Consider the following 18,663-nt stretch of genomic DNA (forward strand, 5'->3'; position numbering starts at 1 on the left):
GCCATGTCACCAAGAGGGCAACTGAGCCAGGCCTGGCCTCAGAGCTACTTTGGTAGCTGTCTCGCTCCTTAGCCAGGCTGGCCATGGCTGGGGAAAGAGGGGGAGAGGCGACAAGTGAGATGTCGATGGAGGCTATCAGAAGAAGGCCTGGGCAGAGATGGGGCAAAGAGAGTAGGGTAGAGTTGAGGCTGGAGGCTGGAGGTGGGAGCCAGAGCAGCTCAGCCTTCTTGTCAGTAAATCCTTAGCCTGCATAAGGGTGGGAATGAAGCAGACTGGAAGATGGCTGGTCTCTGCCCTTAAGTGGGGTCACCACCTCTAAGGTGCAGACTTTACCTGCTAGGTTACCTTCCCTGAAGCCAGGTGGTCCTCCCTGGGGACCAGAAAATTCTGCTGGCCTCCATCATGCCCAGTGGGTGCCAAGTGGCAGGCCTGATCCAGGCCAAAATGCCAGCTGGGTGAGACTCACAAACTTTCCCTGAGGAACAAAGAGAAAGGTCCAGGACAGGACTCAAACACAGGCTGCTCAGAATCTCGGGGCCCATATTTGACCCTCATGGCATTCCACCCCTTCCAGTCTTTCCTGCCTCCACCCACTAACCTAGAAGGTGATCTCAGAGGTTATGACCTCTGGGCAGAGTGTGGTGCGGGGAGGGGGGGGGGGAGCAACCAGTAGTCACCCTGAAAAGCCAAGGCCAAGACAGAAAACAGTGGTTGACTGTGGAATGTCCCCAGAGTCAGAGGTCTCTCTCCCCCAGGCCCAAGGAATGGGCTTCATTTGAAATCTTGGGGTTGTCAGGGTAGAGTGAAAAACAGGGAGCAGAGGGGACATCCCCCAAGTGAATTTGAGTCAGCACAGAGCTATGCAGGCAAATTAACCCCTGGGGGCTCCTGCTTCCCTCCCTGTCAAGACCTCCTCCTCCTCTTCCTGCTCTTCCTCCTCCTCCTCCTCCTCTTCCTGCTCCTCCTCCTCCTTATGACCCAACCATCCATTAGAGGCCACACCAGCCTGGCCTGTTTCTGAGGTGGATTCTCAGGCTGAGCGGGATGATGAAGGGTGGGGAAGACAACAGCTGGATGTGTCAAGGACGCTGTATCAACTGGTGCTGACAGCCAGGCACTGCTGTGCTTGCCCAAGGCCACTGTCCCAGGGGACAGAACATCAGATGGTGGTGGGGACCCTTGATCAAGTCCACCTCAGATTTCATCTCACCTGAGCAGTGACAGGGAAAAGCTCTGGGCTGGTTTATGTTGTCACCAAGTCAGCTCAACAAAAGCTTCCAGTGATTTTTACAGATGGATAGAGACTGGTACTTGGTATATGCCAATAGCTAAGCCCTCCAACAGCTAAACTCCTCTCACACAGTTTCTATCTGTGGAGGGAAAGGCATAGTATTGTAGCTCTCTTTTTGTTTTGTTTTTGTCCGTTGTGGGGCTTGAACTCAGGGTCCGAGCACTGTCCTGAGCTTTTGTGTTCAAGACCCCACTCTACCCTTTTGAGCCACAGCGCCACTTCAGGTTTTCTCATAGTTAATTGGAGATACAAGCCTCATGGACTCTCCTGCCCTGGCTAGCCTCAAGCTATGAGTCTCAGATCTTACCCTCCTGAGTAGCTAGGATTACAGGTGTGAGCTACCAGTGCCCAGGATGTCTGCAGGGTCACATTTGGGGACCATTGTTGGGGGTCTCATATTGCAGGAGACACTTGAGACTCAGAGAGCTGTTCTAATGTACTGCGTGGTTGTCTCAAAACTCTAGAACACAGGGGTTATGGGTAGGGAAGGAGAAAGCAAGTGGATTCTGTAGAGAAATATTTATTTATAGGATCAAAAATAAGGCAGCTGACCTTATTTTTGTTCAAGGTAGTTCACCTTATTTTGTAAGTTATTACAAAGACCCTGAAGGGCCTGTCTTCACTTCTACCAGGCTGCTTTGACTGGTGGCACACATCTCTAGGGACTTGATTTGGTGCCTTTTCAGATTCTGCTGGCTTTACCAAAAGCTTCTTTTAAAATACCCAGAGGGTTTTCATAACCTATGGCTGTGACTTATGGATGTCGCTTTTTTTTTTTTTTGCCAGTCCTGGGTCTTGAACTCAGGGACTCAGGGACTGGGCTCTGTCCCTGAGCCTCTCTGTGCTCAAGGCTAACACTTTACCACTTGAGCCCGAGCACCGAGCACCGAGCACCACTTCTGGCTTTTTCAGTGTATGTGGTGCTGAGGAATGAACCCAGGGCTTCATGCATGCTAGGTGAGCACTCTACCACTAAGCCACATTTCCAGTCCCTGGATGCCACTTATTTTCAAAGGATGTCAACAGCTATTTTTTAAATAAAGTTATCTATTTTCTCAAAGATTCCATCTATTGACTCAGTAATGCACATGAGAAGCTCTCAGTTTGGACTTTCGGAATGATAATGTGTACCTGTGTGTGTGTGTGTGTGTGTGTGTGTGTGTGTGTGTGTGTGTGTGTGTGTGTGTTCCAATACTGGGGCTTGAATTCAGGGCCTCCTATTCTCACCTGGCTTCTCTGCTCAAAGCTGGCACTCTACCACGAGCCACAGCCTAACTGCCAACTTGTTGCTGGTTCATTGGAGAGATGAGTCTCATAGGCTCTCTTGCCTAGGCTGGCTTCAAACCACAATCCTCAGATCTCAGCCTCCTGAGTAGCTAGGATTACAGGTGTGAGATATTAGTGCCCAGCATACTCTGAAAGTTCTAAAACCTACTGTGCAACGAAGACTCAAAGTGGCAGTTGAGTTGTTGGCTACAATAGATATTGGTAAAATTCTTACCAAGGGAAATTTGACATTACCTATCAAAATTTCTGTCTTGACCTAGCAATTTGTGTACTAGTAATAGATCCTCTAGATAAACTGGGCTATCTGAGTAGTATCGTGTATACTAGTATATGTTTATATAAGTAGTAATAACGAATCATCAGGGAAACCCTAAATGCTAATCAGTACATAACTGGTTATTTAACTATAAAGAAGTAAAAAGGAGTGGCACCAGTGGCTCATGCCTTTAATCCCTAGCTACTCAGGAGACTGAGATCTAGGGCATCATGATTCAAGAGCATCATGATTTTCAGACTGTGCTGAAAGTCTTGTAGAGTCCACAGTAACCAGTAAAAAACAGAGCAGAAAGGAAGTGCTGGTGACTCACACCTGTAATCCTAGATACTCAGGAGGCTGACATCTGAGGATCATAGTTCAAAGCCAGCCAGCCCGGGCATAAAAATCCCTGAGAGTCTTATCTCCAATTCACTACCAGAAAGCCAGAAGTGAAAAAAAAAACAGTAGTTCAAGTGGTTGAGCACTAGTTTGGAGCAAAAAGTTCAGAGACAGCAACCAGGCCCTAAGTTCAAGGCCCGGACTACCAAAAATATCCAGGACTAATTGCTCAAGCAAATAAAGTGAGCAGACTCCAGATCCCAAGTTCAAATCTAGCCCTGTACATAACAATATCCACGCCTGCCTAAGAAACACTAGAGAGAATTAGAACAGACATGAATGACACCTGAATGGCAAGGACCATCTCAAGACATACTGGCTAATGAGAACAGGCCAGGTGTGGAACCCCAGATATTGGCTCCTACAATTTATGGAGAAAGAAAAAGGAATGCAAATATATATTTACATTGCCTTATTTCTGCAAAAGGAAATTGATAAATGTACAAAAACCTGGTAATCATGATTAGCCAAAGAAAGGGATGAGAAATTAATGGGGTGGGAGAGAAACTTCACTTTGCCTGTCTTTTATGGTTTTTTGTTTTTGTTTTTTGGTCAGTTATGGAGCTTAGACTCAGGGCCTGAGCACTGTCTCCGAGCCTCTTTGTGCTCAAGGCTAGGGCTCTACCACTTGAGCCCCAGTGCGACTTCTGGTTTTTGAGGAGTCAGTTGGAGATACGAGTCTCACGGGGACTTTTCTGCCCTGGCTGGCTTTGAGTCTCGACCCTCAGATCTCAGCCTCCTGAGTAGCTAGAATTACAGTTGTGAGCCACTGGCATTTCATCTAGCATGTTTGTTTGCTTGCTTCATTCCTTCCTTAAGCCAAGTAAATGTAGTGTCTATTGAAAGCCAGAGGAGTAGTTCAGTAGTAGAGAAAGTACTTAGCAAGTCAAGGATTGTGGGTTCAAGCCCAGTACCAAAAGAAAACAATCAACTTGAAAAATATTACAACGTCTTAGTGTACACACCAGTCACCTGTTGAAGAGCCTGGCCCAAGAACATTCAAGCACTGTAAAACCACGGACCCAGTCTCTCAAGGGTGTCAGGTACTGGTGCTATGGAGCTGGTTTGTCTGGTTAGAAACATGTCATCTTATGCATACCAGGCATTCAAGAAGAAAAGCAAGGAGCTTAACACTCTTGGTGTTCCTAAGGCCCTGTGGATTTATTTGGGGCTTAATGCAGGTTTCTTGGGGTTTTTTTTGTTTTTTCTTATTGTTTTTGCCAATCTTGGGGCTTGAACTCGGGGTCTGAGCACTGTCCTTGGGCTTTCTCAAGGCTAGAGCTTTGCCACTTGAGCCACAGCACCACTTCTGGCCTTTTCTGTGTACATGGTACCAAGGAATTGAACCTTCATGCATGTTAGGCAAGCACTCTACCATTAAACCAAACTCTCCCCCGGGCATAATGTGTTTCTTTGATTTGATTTTCTCTTCTCTATTATCATTATTATTATTATTATTATTATTATTATTGCCAGTACTGGAGCATGAACTCAGGACCTTTCACTCTTGCTTAGCTTTTTTGCTTAAGGTTGGTGCTCTACCACTTGAGCCCCACATCCACCTTTGTGTGTGTGTGTGTGTGTGTGTGTGTGTGTGTGCATGCTAGGGCTTGCACCAGCTCTACAGACATGAGCCACGAATACCCTGCATCACTTCCACCTTCTTGCTTGTTAACTGGAGATAGTCTCACAGATTTGTCTGCCCGGGCTTCCAACTGCAATCTTCAGGTATCAGCCTCCGGAGTAGCTAGGATAATAGGTGTGGGTTACCAGCATGTAACCTTCTGCTTTTTTCTTAAATACAATTTTTTTTTTGCCAGCATTGGTGGCTTACTAGTTAATCAGGAGTCTGGGAACTGAGGATTATGGTTCAAAACCAGTTGGGGCAGAAAGGTCTATGGGACTCTTTAACCACCAAGAAAATCCAGAAGTAGAGCTGTAATTCAAGGGACAGAATGCTATCCTTGAGCACAAAAGGTCAGGGATAATGCCTAGGCCCTGAGTTCAAGCCCCTCTCCCCAAAAAAGAATTTTGTTTGCCAGGAGTTGGTGGCTCACACCTGATAATCCTAGCTACTCAGGAGGTTGAAATCTGAGGATCTCAGTTCAAAGCCAACCTGGGTATGAAAGTTTGTGAGAGTTGGGTTGTTTTTTTTGCCAGTCCTGAGGCTTGAACTCAGGGCCTGGGCACTGTCCTTGAATTTTCTCAAGGCTAGCTCACCAAGGAATCAAATCCATGCATGATAGGCAAGCTCTCTACCACGAGGCCTGGCCCATCTGTGAGACTTTTATCTCTAATTAATCACCAGAAAACCAGAAGTGGCGCTGTGGCTCAAAGTAGTAGCATGGTAGCCTTGAGCTGAAGCATTCAGGGTTAGTACCCAGACCCAGAGTTCAAGCCCTACCACTACCATCACCACCAACAAAAAGCATGTGCGTGTGTGTGTGTGTGTGTGTGTGTGTATTACTGTACTTACTGCCACCCTGCAGTCAGGGCACTACAGTAAGATACTATCAGATAGATGATAGATGGAAGGACGAATAAGATAATAGATTAGATAGGTAGATAATCAGATGGTAGGCAGATAGACAGATGCCTGGGATTAAATCTAAACTCAGTTGCTTCTCCCTCCCTCTCTTCCTTCCTTCCTTCCTTCCTTCCTTCCTTCCCTCCTTCCTTCCTTCCTTTTGTTGTGTCAAGATTGTCCCATGTTCTGGGAATGACCCCCTTCTCCCCCTTGCTCAGGGCCCATGTACTAGGAATCAAAAACACATGTTCCTGGAACTAGCCCGGACTTGAACCTCAGGTGGCAACAGCTCAATGCTCAGTGGTTAGACACCTGAGCTCTGACCAATCCTGAAGCGACCAGTGGTTCGAAGTTACCAAACAACCAATCAGGTTGTAACTATGGAATTCCCCTATAAAAGCTGTGTAAAACCTTTGTTCGGGGCCTCTTAGCGTTGCTGGCTATGGGCACGCGGAGGTCCGAGTTCGAACTCATAATAAACAACCCTTGCTTCTTTGCTTTGACTTCGGCCTCTGGTGGTTCTTTCGGGGTCCTAGGAATTTGGGTACAACACTTTCTTCCTTCCTCCCTTCATTAATCCAGAGGCACCAACACAAAGTGTTATGCATATTGCCACCTCCCATTATAACAAGAACCTGTGTGTGTGTGTGTGTGTGTGTGTGTGTGTGTGTGTGTGTGTGTGTGTGTGTGTGTGCTTAATGGGAGGCAAAGGGTCTCATGGGCTTTCCTGCCTGTTCTGGCTTCAAAATGTGGTCCTCAGCTCACAGCCTCCTGAGTAGCTAGGATTATAGGTGGGAGCCACCAGTGCTCAGCACAAGAACCTTTACTATATACTTCCACAGTCTAGGCAGACTGAGCTCTGGAAGGCGTTTCCCTATTTTGTACACAGCTCTCTAGAAACAATCGGGAGAGGTGACCTAAGAAGTCCTCCCCACCCCCTGCCACGCCTCCTTCACAAACTCTGCCTGCCCGCTGCCATCTTCCTGGGATGCTTGTAAGCATCTTTGTGGACAAAGTGAATCTCTTCCTGCTAGACAAAGTACTCCCGCAGAGGGCAGACCCTGCATCTCACACATTCTGCTGTCTCCAGAGCCTGGTGCATTATGTAAGAGCAGTGTGCATGACAAATATCTAGTTCATTTTAGGTGAGCAATCTGGACATCAATTCTTGCTTTGATGTGTCTGAAGACTTCACAGAGATCTGCTTCCAAACAAACCAAGGGCCAGTTTGAGATTTTTTTTTTTTAATTTACAGGGGCCGGGAGTTTGGCCTAGTGGTAGAGTGCTTGCCTAGCAGGCACAAAGACCCGGGTTCGATTCCTTGGTACCACATACATAGAAAAAAGCCAGAAGTGGTGCTGAGGCTCAAGTGGTAGAGTTCTAGCCTTAAGAAAGTCCAAGGACAGTGCTTAGGCCCTGAGCTCAAGCCCAAGACTGGCAAAAAAAAAAAAAAAAATTTACTGTCGCAGCCAGCCACAGTGGCTCACGCTGGTAATCTTGGCTATCATCCCTAAGTCTGTGAGACACTTATCTCCAATTAACCATTAGAAAACCGGAAGTAGCTCTGTGGCTCAGGGGGTAGGGCAGTAGCCTTGAGCTGAAGAGCTCAGGAATAGCACTCAGGCCCATGAGTGACAAAAAAAAAAAAAAATTATTGTCACAACCCATAGTGACCAGGGACAAGATAATAATAACACCAGATTGTGGAATTGAGGTTTAGAGCACCAGAGGCCCCTGAAGTCTTCCACCAGCTTCAAGTATCCTAGGTCCACTTTACATGGTATTTATTGAGTAGGGTACAGGTGCATACATGCAGAGAATGAGGTCACAATTTCTTTGAAGTTACATGCACCAAACATGTGGTATAATCTTACTCAAGTGATCACTTCTTCATCATAAGAAGCAGATGTAAGCAGAAAATGACTTACAGTTAGTAGAGATTTCTGTCTATCCCCAAGTTCCCAGAATGTTTGGTGTAGAAATAGAATACAACCACAATACAAATCTGAATTTCCTTCAAGCCAGGACTGATTGACGGTTGCGGGAAACTCTCAGCATTCTGAGAGTTCTAAGAGGAGATATTGCCTATTCGAAATCCTCTCCGGTCTCACAGCCCAGCATTTGGGGGGAAGGGCTCTCACAATGTATTCATGCGTAGATTTTTTAAAAGTACGGTATGTGTACCTGTAATGGGGTTTGAACTAGAGGCCCATGGTCTCAATTAGCTTTTTATGCTCAGGGATGAGCCACTTCTCCACTTCCAGGTTTTTGGTGGGTAAATGGAGAGAAAAGTGTCGTATATTTGTCTGTCTAGACTAGCATTGAACTTCAGCACTCAGATCTGAGTAGCTAGGATTACAAGCAAGAGCCATTGGCATTGAGATTGCAAGATTGGGGGGGGGAGGTGCGTGCATGTGCACGCCTGTCCTGAGCTTGAATACTGTCCCTGAGCTTTTCTGTTCAAGGCTAGTGTTCTACTAGTTTGAGCCATAGTACCACTTACAGTTTTCTGGTGATTAATTAGTAAGGAGAGTCTTACGGACTTTGCTGCCCAGGTTGGCTTTGAGCCACAATCCTCAGATCTCACCAACCATCCTGAGTAGCTAGGGATTACAGGTATGAGCTGCTAGCATCTGTCTTGAAAGATTTTTTTCTTTTCTTTCTTTCTTTCTTTCTTTTTTTTTTTTTTTTTTTTGCCAGTCTTGGAGCTTGAACTCAGGTCCTGGGGACTATCCTTGGACACTTTTTGTTCAAGGCTAGCGCTCTACCACTTGAACCACAGCGCCACTTCTGGGGGTTTTTTTGTTGTTGTTTTTTGGGTTTTGGGGGTTTTTGTGTAGGCGGTACTAAGAAATTGAACGCAGGTCTTCATGCATGCTAGGGGAGCCCTCTACCACTAGGCCACACTTCCAGCTGAAAGATCTTTTAAACCAGGTAAAGGGAAAGTAGAGAAGAGACAGAGAGGGGGCAGCCAAGTCAGGTTTCCTGAGAAGTACACAGGTTGGAGCTCAGACACAGGTTAAGAGAAACACTCTTGTAACTAGGCCATTGGCAATTTGCATCATTGGGTGCAATTCATAGCCACACAATCCCCCCGAGGTGTGAGTGGTCATGCTTCCCCCACAGTAGGCTGAAGGGTTTAATATGGTGACTCATGTTTGGCTGGGGAGGGAGGTGAGGAGACCCACAACAGATCTAGTGGAGAATCATATGAGTGGAGGAAGCACTGTAGGCCTCTGGGGAAAGACAGAAGGATGATGAGGGAGAGCTGACAAAGGGGTTGGAAGTTCTTGAGGCGAAGCAGAACGACTGTGAAGACCAGACAAGAAAGCAAAGTAGGAAAGTAGGAGCTGTCAGGACTTCTCTATGGCTTTCAGAGTTCAGATCAAACTCTGGCTGGGCCCCAGGTCCTGGGGCGCTTTTTCTGCCCACGGCTAGCATTTTACCACCTGAGCTTCAGCTCCACTTCCAGTCTCCCTGTGGTCGAGTGGATTTTCTTATCTATCTTGCACAACGACTTCCTGCAAGCAAGCATTCACTTGGGATTTATGGAGTCCCTCTGGTGTCTAGCCTGTGAAAAATCCTCTGTAATAAGCATTTAGGAGAGAGAGGTTCAGCAGAGAAAATCTCGCTGAAATGAAAGGGGGGGCGGTGGGGAAGCACTCAGCAAGTCCCCGGGTCACATAGTTTAATTGTGAGATGTGACCCTTGCAGGGGCGGATTCCATGTGCAGGGGCGTGCATGCCCTCCTCCAGCTGCTGCCGGTCCCTGGGTTGAGCTGGACGCGGGTGGGCGAGCCTCCCCACAGGACAGCTTTCCCTACGCCACCTGGCCCTTACCCCGGAGCCCAGCGGGAGTCAGGATCAGATCTCCCTCTGTGGAGTGGGGAGCGATCACCAGCCTGGTCTTCCGGAAAGACCCCCACCCCTGGGGGGTGGCAGGAGCCGGGACGGAGCCCTGGGCTGCTGAGCTCTAGGTCACTGGGGTGATGCACTGATGGGCAGCCCGGCGCCACCTGGTGGCTTTTCCCCGATCGCCCAGCGTCTGGGATCGGATCCCCTGAAGCCACTCGCTCCTTCCCCAACCATCCTCGCAGGCGGATCCCAAACCATCCGACTCGGCTCCCGAAGACCCCGCCCGTCGCAGTTCCCCTCCGGGCCGGGAGGTGGCAGGAGACTCAAGTTCCTCTCCCGGTCCCATTCTCTCTTAAACTCCGTGCCCCTCCTGCTCTGAGGGACAGTAGTCTCGCGAGATCTCTCGTCAACTTACAGAACCGGAAGCGGCCTGTAGTTCTCTTCCCCTTTTCGGCCATCGCTGAAGCAGGAGCGGGTGAGGATCGAGCGGGAAGGCGCGGGTAATCCGCTGCCATCCGCCCCTGGCTCATAGTGGCTCAGTACCCAGGGGTCCTGACGTTGTCCCGCTGGCGTTATGGCTGCCAGAGAACGGGACCAGGGTGGTCTGTCTGCTTGCTTCCTGGCCCAGGGGCCGCCAGTCTGGAGTGGGGAGGAGGAACGGACGATTGGGGGGGGGGGGGGGCCGAGGAGATGGATGGGGCCAAGTGTGAGCAGGGTGCTGAGCATCTTGTCGGCACGGCTGCGCTTACCGGACCTCCCCTCGCCAGCTCTTAACTCGCTCTTTGGCCCCGAGGTCTTCGGGAATCTGAAGTTGGGGGCTCCGGAGTGGAGGCGGGGCGCCGGCTTGATGGATTTAGGAGGGCCGGAGTGTGTTCACGCCCAAGAGGGCGAGAGGTGAGGGCTGGTCAGGCCTAGCAGGCGCCCGGTGCTGTCTGAACAGGGGCGTGCGCCGCCCCTTTTGCCGTAATCCGGAGGTAATTTTCACAAAGCCAGTTATTCTCATCCAACCCTTAAGGAGTATAAGCAGACTTTTTGGCAAAGACAAACGTGTTATGCTAACGGAGAACGTGTCCATTCTGGAAACAAGTAGGACGTCCCCTCTAAGTACGGAGAACTTATAAATTGCAAGCTTTTTTTTTTTTTCTTTTAGCCAGTCCTGGGCCTTGAACTCAGGGCCTGAGCACTGTCCTTGGGCTTTCTCAAGGCTAGAGCTCTCCTACTTGAGCCACAGCACCACTTCTGGCTTTTTCTATGTCGAACCGAGGAATCAAACCCAGGGGATCATTTATGCTAGGCAAGCACTCTACCAGTAACTCACGTTCCCGGCCTTCAAGCCTCTCTTGATGGGCCATTGCATTCTGGGTGTTTGGCGGTTGAGTTCTAGAACAGGGCATCTTAACTTGAAGAGACTTTGGTCATTTAAAAGCCTTTTTTTTTTCTTTTCTTTTTGTTTTAAAGCCAAAATGAAGTTCAATCCCTTTGTCACCTCTGACCGAAGCAAGAACAGGAAAAGGCATTTCAATGCACCCTCCCACATTCGCAGGAAGATTATGTCTTCCCCTCTTTCCAAAGAGCTGAGACAAAAGTACAACGTCCGGTCTATGCCCATCCGAAAGGATGATGAGGTGCAGGTATGTATTTCTGCTCCCTGGAGCCACGACCAAATGCACTTATTTTCAAAGATGGAATGCGTTGTGAGAACTTTGCTCCCAGAACAGGGTTGCAAAGATAGATTGGGCCAGCATAATAAGAAAGTTGGGTTACCTATTTTCTAGGTTTCCCCACTCCCCCCCTTTTTGGTACAAAGCTGGTTTTGTGTGGGAGGGCATAATTTCTGTTCAAAAATTTAACTTGAACTCAGTGCTTGAATGCATGCAGTCCTTTAGCTTTTTCACTAGGCTAGCATTCTCATTTCCAGCTTTTTGCTTGTTAATTGGAGATAGAAGTTGTCCTGGACTTTGCTGCCTGGACTGATTTTTAAACCATAATCCTCAGATTGCAGCCTCCTGAGTAGAATGACAGCCATTGGCATCCAACTGATATTCAATTTTTTTGAAGAATCAAGTGCAATCAGGATTTTTTTTTTTTTTTTTTGCCAATCCTGGGACTGAACTCAGGGCCTGAGCACTGTCCTTGAGTTTTCCTCAAAGCTCTACCACTTGAGCCACAGCACCACTTCTGGCTTTTGTATGTATGTGGTACTGAGGAGGAATAGAAACCCAGTCTTCCTACCATTAGGCCAAATTCCCAGCCCAACCAGGATAATTTTAAAAAGAAAGCCTGACAGCCAGCATTATTCAGGATTCTTTGGTCAGTATATTGAGGTATTTAAAGTCTAGAGAAGATCATTGTTCAGGTGGTGGGAGCTCACTGATAAATAATTGACAAAATCAATTTTGGTGGAATTTTTCATGAGTATTGCAGAATTAAAGGCATCTCTAAAAGAACTTATTTGATATCTGTATTGTGAAGTTAACAGCAATTAAAATGAAATCACTTCCCAACAAAGCAATATGGATTGAGGACACTGTCCTAAAATTGACAGTAGATCTTGGGCGCAATCTTTTTTGTAAATAAGCTAGTTGATGAGAACTGATTCTATTTAGAAGTATTTAGTGCCTTCCATTTGGCACTGGGTCTTTTGTTATAGGCTGTGAATTTAGCACTTGGGGACCAGCTAGTGTTGGAATAGAATAACACATTCCTTACAACTCAGAAAACTAGAGTAGGTTCTTTTAGGGTGCATTGTCTGTTAAGTAGATGGCAAAGTTTATATGTTTTGTTTTTGTTTTTTTCTGGTCCTGGAGCTGGAACCTGAGCTGTGTTTGCTCAAGACTGGTTCTAAACCACTTCAGCCACAGCTCCACTTGTAGCTTTTTCTGCCCAGGCTGGTTTCAAACTGTGATCCACAGATTCTGAGTAGCTAGGATTGATTGCAGGCATGTGCCACCGATACCCTGCAGAATTACATCTTTTTCCCTTTTTTTGTGGATCTTGGGGCTTGCTCAGCCTAGATGCTGTCCCTGAGCTCTTCAACTCAAGACTGCCACCCTCCCTTGAGCCAAGCCCCACTTCCTGTTTTCTAGAGGTTAATTGGAGATCAGAGTCTCAGGTCCTTTTGTGCCCGAGCTGTCTTTTAACCTTGACCCTCAGATCTCAGTCTCCTGAGTAGCTAGGATTACAGGTGTGAGCTACTGCACCTGCTAGAATTACATCTTTAAAAATGTAAGGTTTCGGGCCTGGAGTTTGGCCTAGTGGTTAAAGTGCTTGCCTAGCATGCATGAAGACCCGTGTTCAATTCCTCGGAACCACATACATAGAAAAAAAACCGGAAGTGGTGCTGAGGCTCAAGTGGTAGAGCTCTAGTCTTGAGAAAGTCCAAGGACAGTGCTCAGGCCCAGGACTGGCAAAAAAAAAATGTAAGGTTTTCCCCCCCCTCCCCCCAAAATGTAAGCTCCTAGGATACCCAAGGCTGGGTTTGAGCCCTGGCACCAAAAGAATTTATCAAATCTTGCACTTGGTGCTTGTGTATAACTGATTCTGTTTTTTCTTACTGATCACATTCCTTTGAGTCACGTGCTGTTGAATTTGCATTTAGGTTGTACGAGGGCACTATAAAGGTCAGCAGATCGGCAAAGTAGTGCAGGTTTACAGGAAGAAGTATGTCATCTACATCGAACGGGTACAGCGGGAAAAGGCCAATGGCACCACTGTCCACGTGGGCATTCACCCCAGCAAGGTATGTGTTGGTGAGATTATCTGAGGGGACGTTTTGGCACATGGGATTGTTCAAAGCATCACCATATTTTGGTAGCTTTGTTAATATACTTCATTTGTGATGAAAACTGACAAATGAAATGCTTTCCAACATCAAACTGCCTTCAACACTATGTTTAATGTATATTTTCAGAAGCTTAGTAAACTGATAAATGAAAAATTAAAAGATTGACAGATGTTTGGAATCAGGAGTGAATGAATATATTATTAGATGATTTGAGCCTTTAACCCTGTTTGGTGTGTATTTAGCAAAATTCAGTAAACAGATGTGTCTCTTAAGAGTAAAGACATTCCTTTCCACCCTCCTTTTTTGGAGGGGAAAACTAGTGCCCAGGACTTCAATTCTTATTTCTTTCACTTTTTTATCTTGTCTAGGGTCCTAACTTTTTTGTGTGTGGTTCTGGGGCTGTGTCCAGCAGCTGCTTGTGTTCAAAGCTAGTGCTCAACTACTTGAGCCTCACCTCCATTTCCAGTCTTTTGCTGGTTAATTGAAGATCTCTCCATCTTTCTACTTAGACCATGCAATCTACAACCACAGTAGCTAGAGGTTCAAACCTAGTCAAACCAATTACACTAAATTCTAACTTCAATATTCTATTGTGTTTCTGTTTGGTATTTACACAGGGTCTCATACATAGTATGCTCAAATTTCTGGTTTTGCCTTTGAGATCTTGTGTCTTCCACCACCACAGGATGTTCTTCAAAATACGAGAGTTGATACATATTGTTTGATGATGTTCAGGGCCCTGACTTGTATAGGGTCTTACCTCACTAGACCCCTCACTAGACCCTTGCTGGTGGCCCCTTTTCCCACTCTGCATGTTCTTGGCCACTTTTGTGTTCCTACAGCCATGCATGTCCACTAGGTGGAAATTTCATAGAATTTCCCAGTTTTATATTCCCAGACCTACTGGAGATTTGGAGTTTGGCCCCTTGATGTTTTTGTTCAATTGTATGGATACTGAGGCCTAAACTTTGGGGACCTTTTTCATTCATGGCTTGGCCCTACCATCTGAACCATACCCCCCTTGCAAGCTTTTTGTTCACTAATCTCGGGTTTGTCTGGCTATTTGATTGTTGATTGGAGACTTTTCTGCTTTCGGTTTCCTGAGTAGCTAGGATTAATGATACCTTGCTTCAACTGTATAATTTTTGAAGTTATTTTAGAAATACTGCTTGTATGTCACTTGTTTATCTTACCTGGAATGAGAAAAGTGGGGTAGATGGTTAGCAGGAAAACAGAATTGCTGCTGTGAATAGATTTTCTACCCTTTTGGTTGAGCATTGTTAAATGTTTAAGTTGGGGTGGTTACTAAAAAGATCAATGCTAGAACCAGTAAAAGTTATTTCATGTTTAGGCATCTACCTTGGGTTTGGAAAGTGAGATTAGACGCTGTGCCTTTGTGTTAATGATTGCTTACAGTTGGTGGTTGTTTTTGTTTTTTTTTTTCCTCTGCAGGTGGTTATTACCAGGCTGAAACTGGACAAAGACCGCAAAAAGATCCTGGAACGGAAAGCCAAATCCCGCCAAGTAGGAAAGGAAAAGGGCAAATACAAGGAAGAAACAATTGAGAAGATGCAGGAATGAAGTAACCTTATATACCTTTCATTAAAAAAAAACTTAAGTGAAGATTGCTGTACATTTGGTGTTTGGAATGTTGGCATTTACCTGTCGTTGGCTCTGGAAAGGGAAGTTGGCATATATTTGGAAGCAGTGCACCCTTAACCTCTAGTACTTTGATTCTAATGATGGGAACTGTTGAAAGGCCAGTGATCTTCCACACTTGAGCATTACTTGTTTTATACATACCACAACCTTTGGTCATAGTTGCCTTCTTACCTTTCTGTCCTCATCACTCCACTCTCCTTCTTGCAAAGGTTTTAATAAGAATAATTCACACAAGTGTGCAGGAAGCTTAGTTGAGTGCTGACTTAACATTCCTTTAAGTCTGCTCAAGAGGTATAGCAGAATCCAGTAGTAATTCTGGGTTTTAGTTTTGTGTGGATACTGGGGTTTGAACTCTGTATCTAGGAGCTCTCCCTTGTTTTTTTGTTTTGTTTTTTTTTTCCCCTTCGACAACCCCAGTGTTTTATCACTACTAGGGCCACAACTCCACTTATTTGCCTATGCTAACTTCAAGCCATGATCCTCATATCTCAAGTTGCACTAGCTTATATTGCCACCAACAGTGCAGGAAGAATTCTGCTGCCGGGCTGGGAGTTTGGCCTAGTGGTAGAGTGCTTGCCTAGCATGCACGAAGACCCGGGTTCGATTCCTCAGTACCCTACATACATAGCAAAAAGTCGGAAGTGGTGCTAAGGCTCAAGTGGTAGAGTGCTAGCCTTGAGAAAGTCCAAGGACAGTGCTCAAGCTCAGGACTGGCAAAAAAAAAAAAAAAGAATTCTGCTGCCTTCCTCATAAATTATTGGATAGATGTACAGCATATTTGAAAAATTCATTGTGTAGTAAGACTACATTGTCGGTGTTAGAATAAGTGAGAAGCTGCTATGATTTCCCTGTAGCATCTAGACACTCTTCAAACTATTCACTTATAATAAGGTCAGAGCTACCTGGGCGGGCTGCTTTTACCATCTTTCCTCCCCCCTCTGCTTTTTTTTCCCATCCTGGGACTTGAACTCAGAGCCTGGGTACTGTCCCTGGATTTTTTTTCTCAAGGCTAGCACTGTACCACTTGAGCCGCAGTGCCACTTCTGACTTTTCCTGTGTATGTAGTACTGAAGAATGGATCCCAGAGCTTCACGCCCGTTGGGCAAGCGTTCTACCACTAAGCTGCATTCTCCACCTCATTTTGCAATCTTGTTTTTCTCTGCTGGGTTGGGTGAGTACAATTAGACCAAAACTTTGGAGAATTACTTGTCGTGTGTCAGTAGTAGTATTTCAAGAGGCATTCCGCAGTGTGGGAAGTAATGTGCTAGCCATGCACATCACCCCACTTCCACGATACCACTAATTACACAGCTGCCCCAGCTGGAGACAAAAAGACCAGAGTTGTCTGGGAAAGCAGCCGGGCTTCTGGGAGGGAAGCAGGTGTGTCTAGTTAGAGCTGTAGTGAATTCCTGACCACCCACCAAAAACAATGATGTGGTCTCTTCTGGCTCATTGCTGCAATCCAGATTGGCTCTTTGCTTCAGCTGCTCTTGGCCAGCAGCAGATGATTAGTGGTTGAGAAAAAAGTAGGGGGAAGCAAGGCTCTGCATCATAGTCTAGAGCCAGGCAAGGGGGCTGGGAATCTGGCTTAGTGGTAGAGTGTGCATGAAACTGCCACATAAACAAAAGGCCAGAAGTGGCAATGAGGCTTAAGCAGTCCAGACCACTCCTGTAAACTTAGCCATCAAGAGGCTGGGATGTAAGGGTCACACAGATAGCCTGGGCAGAAAAGTCTATGAGACTTTTCAGTTAATCAGCATAGGGATGGCCTGGGTTAGCAAGAAAAAAAAACAGCCTAGATAGCCTTAATGGTAGTGAGCAATGTGGTCTAGATGCGTGGAAAGGTGTGGTCTCCATAGCCATCCATACTTGCTTGTATGCTCCCTCATAGATGAAAAACTCAAGGGCTAGTAATTGCCTCAGTTGCATTTGGATTCTCTAAAGCAGACTGTTCCCTGCCACCTCACTCAATAGTGAAAGTACTCGGGAGGCAAATGTCAGAGAAGATTAGCTGCAGGGCATCATGCCACAGAAAGCAGTATCATTCACAGGTCCTTTCCCTTTTTATTTGAAGTCAGGGCCTCTGGCAAGTTGCCACATCCAGTTAAGCATGGTGGTAGTAGTTGCTTGGAAGAAAGAAAATGCAGTTTATTTGTTCCTAAGGCTGATGTAATCAATGAGCAGTGTCTGGTGGCTTGAAACAGCAATAAATAATTCTTTCACAATGATAGGGTTATGTGAACTTGGGATGTCAGATTTCTCCTTTCTGTGCTTGCTACCAACCCACCTTGCTGTTCTTTGCCTTATAAGCAGGAAATCCAGTCCTTGCCTCTTATTTTACTTCTCCCCCATGCCACTGCATAGTTTCCTTTCCTGTCTCTCGCAAGGACACTGGTACTCTGTATCAGTGCCAATGAGTCCATGGAACCTTGGATTCAGAACTCTACTGGAGAATGATGGATGTATCAGCCCAGGGCACTCCTGTAAGCCTAGCATCAGGAGTCTGGGATGTAAGGGTCACACAGATAGCCTGGGTAGAAAAGTCCATGAGACTCTTCAGCTCATCAGCAAAAGGTCAAAAGTTAAGGACATGGTTGGAGTGGTAGACGGCCAGCCAGCTTTGAACAAAGCCAAGAAAGTCACAGTTTAAGCCTCACCTCGCTGCCCCCCCCCCCAAAAAAAAAGTCAGTGTCGTCTGAAGATCCTTAACCTTAATTACACTGAAAAGGCATTTCCTGACTAAAAGGCAAATTTATAGGTTTGGATTTGGATGTAATCTTTATTTGGAGACAATCTTTCTTGGTGGCTTTGGGCTGGGAATATGGTTTAGTGGTAAGAGTGCTTGCCTAGTATGCATGAAGCCCTGGGTTTGATTCCTCAGTACCATGTAAACATAAGCCAGAAGTGGCTCAGGTGGTAGAGTGCTAGCCTTGAGCAAAAAGAATCTCAGGGATAGTTCCTAGGCCCTGCCAGCCCCCAGGACTGGCAAAACATTTGGTGGCTTCAAACTGTGGTTGTAGCCCAGTAGTAGAGCATTTTGCTAGCTCACACAGAACTTGGGTTTAATCCCCAGCACTACAGAAACAGCAAGCAAATTTATTTTCTTAGTACTGGGGCCAGAAATCTGAAATCAAGGTATCTGCAAAGTTGATTTCTTCTAGAAGCTTTGGAGCTCATACCTATAACCCTAGCTGCTCAGAAGGCTGAGACCTTAGGATTTAAGTTCAAAGCCAGCCTATCCAAAAACCAAAAGTGGAGCTATAGGTCAAGTGGTAGAGTGTCAGCCTTGAGAAGAAGCCCAAGGATAGTGCTCACCCCTTGAGTTCAAGCCCTAGGACACACACACACAAAGCATGGGAGATCTGATGGGACGGGTGTACCTTGCATAAGTATAATCCCTCAGTGATACCCCAAAAAAGGTGGAGGGATTGATATATATGGAAGAAAAGTAATGGAAGTTGATCCAAAATGCCATAGACACCAACCTCCTCAGCACCTTGAAACCATGCATCAGATTGGCACATTCAGAGAATTATGTAGCCTGCCCGCCACATTTAAAAGTAGGTCAGAATTTGGTCCAAGTCACTCTTTATCTATCCCTCA

General features: G+C 46.3%; 1 protein-coding gene across 2 annotated transcripts; it reads left to right on the forward strand.

The window, feature by feature from the left end:
- Positions 1-9,992: 9,992 nt before the first annotated feature.
- Positions 9,993-15,021, forward strand: Rpl26 (ribosomal protein L26). Of its 2 annotated transcripts, none has more exons than XM_090349590.1 (4): positions 9,993-10,089; positions 11,073-11,245; positions 13,213-13,353; positions 14,851-15,021. In XM_090349590.1, exons 2-4 carry the CDS (start codon positions 11,078-11,080, stop codon positions 14,977-14,979), a joined length of 438 nt encoding a protein of 145 aa, XP_090205716.1. In that variant the 5' UTR covers positions 9,993-10,089; positions 11,073-11,077; the 3' UTR covers positions 14,980-15,021. The 2 variants fall into 2 exon arrangements, with proteins under 2 accessions (XP_090205716.1, XP_090205718.1); XM_090349592.1 differs by having other exon boundaries at positions 10,062-10,114.
- Positions 15,022-18,663: the final 3,642 nt, after the last annotated feature.

Source organism: Megascapheus bottae, chromosome 17 (assembly GCF_031878675.1).
Source record: "Megascapheus bottae isolate mThoBot1 chromosome 17, mThoBot2.hap1, whole genome shotgun sequence".
NCBI lineage: Eukaryota > Metazoa > Chordata > Mammalia > Rodentia > Geomyidae > Megascapheus > Megascapheus bottae.